This window comes from Diachasma alloeum, unplaced genomic scaffold, assembly GCF_001412515.2.
Source record: "Diachasma alloeum isolate Michigan unplaced genomic scaffold, Dall2.0 Dall_scaffold_00316, whole genome shotgun sequence".
Classification (NCBI taxonomy): Eukaryota; Metazoa; Arthropoda; class Insecta; order Hymenoptera; family Braconidae; genus Diachasma; species Diachasma alloeum.
In genome coordinates, this window is record NW_021680455.1 from 1,057,331 (window position 1) to 1,061,475 (window position 4,145).

Here is a 4,145-nt window from a genome sequence, read left to right on the forward strand (position 1 = left end):
TTACAAATCAGTAAATTGATGGACACAATCACATTCAGATCATTGCACGATATTCCTCACAGTATCACTTACGATGTCACGTTTATTCTTACAATTAATCCTAGTATGTACAAATTGTTTTTAAATCTCGAAAATGCACTTTAAAAAATTACCTTCCACTCGCAATGAAAAATTGGAAGAACAGTATCAACATTTTGTTCACCTCAACTCCATGATTCAATAGTTAATATATTTCTTATAAATTATTCTACCTCATTCTTAGAAAATCTGATGAAAAAGTTGAAAACAGACAATTTGAGATTAATGTACGAAATCAATTTGTTATCAACTTTTCCCGTTTCATCATTTCATTACTTAATTTTTGTCAATTACTAATCCACCATCTATCGAAAGTGGTCCTCTACACGCACACGAAAGTAACATAAACCAGACCCTTAACGATAAAAAATTTCCTAATCAAATCAAATGAGTCTTCCTAGAAACTTCCAAGTCAAACCCAAACCCTAAAGTGCATTTCTAATAAAATTTCCTACTAAATCCCAACAATGTGATTACCCCTTTCCCATTATCTTCAGAACTAACTTGATTCATTTTAGTTCTCATCCTCTTGAGATGATCAAATCAGTGCGGGGTAAAAATTGTAACTTCAAACATTTCTCACATACGATTCTGCAAGTACTTCCAAAACTTCCAATAGAATTCGTTGAAGGACCATAAAGGTAACTTCACAAATTCTCTTGGACCCTTCATTTCTAAGATATCTCCAGAATTACCTGCATTCGCATTTGTCTCACATTCACATTTACCCCCCCCCCCACTCCAATGATTAAAAACGTTCAATCACACCCCTTCCCCCTAAAAATGAAGTCCCTAAACCCCCTGGAACATCATCACTGTAAGAACTGCACATTATAAGTCTCAATCTCCATGGGCATAGGACTAATCCCCATAAACCCATCCTCAAGATATTTTTTGCTCCTCGTCCCAGTGATGGTAGTCCTCGTAACATTGACACTCCCCAACTTATAAAACCCAGTTCCCGAACTCAATTTATCACTGAGTGGACAATGTTTCAACGTAACATCAGCGCCAACAGCGCAACTATACCCCTGTCTGTGTAACACCATTAAAGCACTGCTGACCGGAAAATGTGGCAGTTTCTGATCATGATTGGTCCTCAAATTAAGCAGATGAAGATCACAGGGAAAGCTCTGGCTCAAAAGCCTCACCTCGGGTTTCATCTTAATGTCGCTCTCGTTGCCATCAATAATGAACATGTTGATGGGATAATTGAGAGCATTGCTGATGTGATTAGCAAACAGAGAAGGCTTGGAGTATTGATCCTTCTCCCCGGCGATGTCCTCCAGCAGCATCCAGTGCTTGAGAACAGTCTTCCTATTATCGAGTAGTCCCTCACCCATTCCTCTCGAGTCATCGTAAAGAGTCCGCCTATCAAGCATGACCTCGAGCCAGCCAGGTTGATAGCTTGCCGCCCCCTGCGCATGATTAACCACCAGCGTCAGCCTGTGTGCGCTGTCTTCAATGTAAGTCATGGCGGTGATCGGGTAATAATTCCCCTCGATTCCAATTCTCTCGATCTTCCTTCGCTTGACCATCTGATGTCCATTGAGATCCGTGTAAAACTCGGGTGGATCTCCATTCAAAATATCAGTCTGTATTCTCATGAACATCTCAGTCTCCCTGTTCTTGGGAGGTGTCTCGAAATCCACGACATTCCTGAGGTAGATGGCTTCCGCCAGTGGACCATCATGATGGAAGATCGAGACATGATGCGCCAATAGCTTTCCATACTCAACCGTCAATCTTGAACTCAAACTCCCTGACACAATGTAGATCTTCTGATGCGGAGTGTAAGCCTCCAAGATATCCTTATCCTGATCCCTCAGATTCGGATCAGGCATGAACAGATACGCGCCAGAATGAAACTGCGCTGAAGCATATGCAGCGAACTGAATAGCGCACTGCATCACCTTGCCAGAGGACTTCTTTGTGACTCTCTTTAAAAATCCAGTTTGTCCGTCGAAAAGAAGCTTCATTCGATGGTTTTCTAGTTGAATGTCACTCGACTGCATCGGTTTTATGGGAAATACCGTGTCTTTACCGCATCTGTTGCAGTAGACCGTGGAAATTGACTCCATTGGGACCTTGTCAATGTGCTCAACTTGATAAGTAGCTATGGTTAAGGGTTTTAGGTCAGCCACGAAGAGGAGAACGTAGGTGTCGTGGGTTATACTTGTTGCATTCATAACAGGTGCTATTTGGTAAGGCACTGGGGTCCCCTTGGGATCCAGCACTCTGACTCTGTGGGAATTGACTCGTAAGCTCACGATTTCCTGTCGAGGTTGTGCTAGGGAGTTGAATAGAACGATGCTCCTTGATTCTCGACCGTTGATCGTTATCGGAATCTTCTTCGGTAGTTTCTCATAGCTGTCCCTATCAGACTCCGGTAGAACGTAGATCGAGTTGGTCTTTACGTTTGTTGCAGCTAGAGATTGTATAGCGAAGCTTTGGAGACTAGTCATGTCGGAGATTGATTCGAACATTTTGAGGGCGTAATCCTTCATGACGAAGGATTTTGACGTTCCTGTGATGGCGTCGTGGTGCTGGAAGAGACCGAGGTTCCTTCTAGCCTTCACCAGCTTCTCGAAGTAGGTCTCGTACAGTTTGATGTCGTGGCCACTCTGACGAGCCACGTTCAGAGCGATTGAGTAGAGGATCTCAGCTGATCGCAGGTTCGCTTCTAACTCTCGGTCGAGGATCTTCATATAAGGACGAGTCGTGAAGTAGCCGCTCCAGTAGGCGGGTCTCCCCTCGCTGAAGATGTCAGAGTACACGAAGAAGTCTCCTTCCAACGTTGGGAACTTCTCGGTTCGTTTCTGGATCTCGTGGAAATAGTCCTTAGGGGTTCCGAAGATTATCTCTGCGTTGTACTCGTCTTTACGACTGTTGATGTAGTCGACGAGGATTTTGTAGTTGGTGTACTGCTGGTCCCACTCGATCTGTTGGTCGTACCTGAAGTCGTCACCGAGGGGAATCAGGACGACGTTATGGGGAAAAAGAGAGCCTGTTCTGGAGTATTGCTCTAGCAGCAATTCCGACATCTGCTTGACGTTGTTCGGGGTGATGTCAACCGCGCGGACTGAGTACTCGGTGTACTCGCCTCGGATCTTCCGGAAGTCGAAGTTCAGGCAGACGTGGGGGTGCGGACCGCAGGAGTGCTTGATGTTGTAGATGTCGAAGGGCTGATTGTGGGTCAGGATGTCGTAGGCGCCGATTTGGTCCCATGGCTGCAGCCAGACGAAATCACCGTATTGCTTCTTGGCGAACCACTGCTTCCAGGCGTAGTGGATTCGTTGGATTATTGTGCCGCTTATTCCGGAGGCTTTCAGGAGGTGTGGAACTGTAGAGCCGTGGCCGAAGGGGTCCACTGACCAACCGGACTCTGGGATGACGCCCAAGTTGGATTTCAGCCATTGGTGACCTGGAACAAGGTTAGGAAAATCATTACGATTCGTGTGGAATCATTTGGTCTTTTACTTTTACGAAGGATCTGGATTTCAGTTCACGTTTTGTGGAATTACTCTATTTTTCATCGTGGAATTATCATTACTCTGAATTTTATCAACAGTGAATTAACAGAAACGGGAGGAAACTAATTTATTACATATTGATTGCAGCTGTTTCAGAAAGTAGATTTTATTAGTTAGAAATGGAATAATTGTTTGGGCGGTCAAGAGAACGACTTCATTAACATTCAATGATGCTTTATTTGGATCGAGTGAATCGTTTATTTGATTCGAGTGGAGCGTCAATTTGAAATCAATGTATCAGCTTCATACAATTGAAACATTTTCGTTCAAGTAAATATGAGTGCATTAATTTCAACTAAAAATGCTGCTGAAGTTAATCGAAAAATTTTGAATCAAGAGGTTTATTAAATTCAAAGGCTTGATTTTTATGGGTTTAGTCGAAGCTGTTGGTGAAATAATTGCACGAAAAACATTCCAATTCCGCTCAGGGATTAGAATAGACACGCATAATGATTCAATGAACTCTAATCCCGATATTTACAGTGAAGTTCTAGTTGTTTGCAGTCCACTGTTTCTCCCCCCCCCCCCCCCCCC

General features: G+C 43.6%; 1 protein-coding gene across 1 annotated transcript in view; it reads right to left on the reverse strand.

The window, feature by feature from the left end:
* Nucleotides 1-874: 874 nt before the first annotated feature.
* Nucleotides 875-4,145, reverse strand: part of LOC107040085 (alpha-mannosidase 2) — a 112,135-nt gene continuing 108,864 nt past the window's right edge. Inside the window, exon 6 of the mRNA XM_015260022.1 lies at nucleotides 875-3,502. Within this exon, the coding sequence (XP_015115508.1) occupies nucleotides 891-3,502 (2,612 nt within the window). The 3' untranslated portion in view covers nucleotides 875-890. The remainder of the gene's footprint in view (nucleotides 3,503-4,145) is intronic.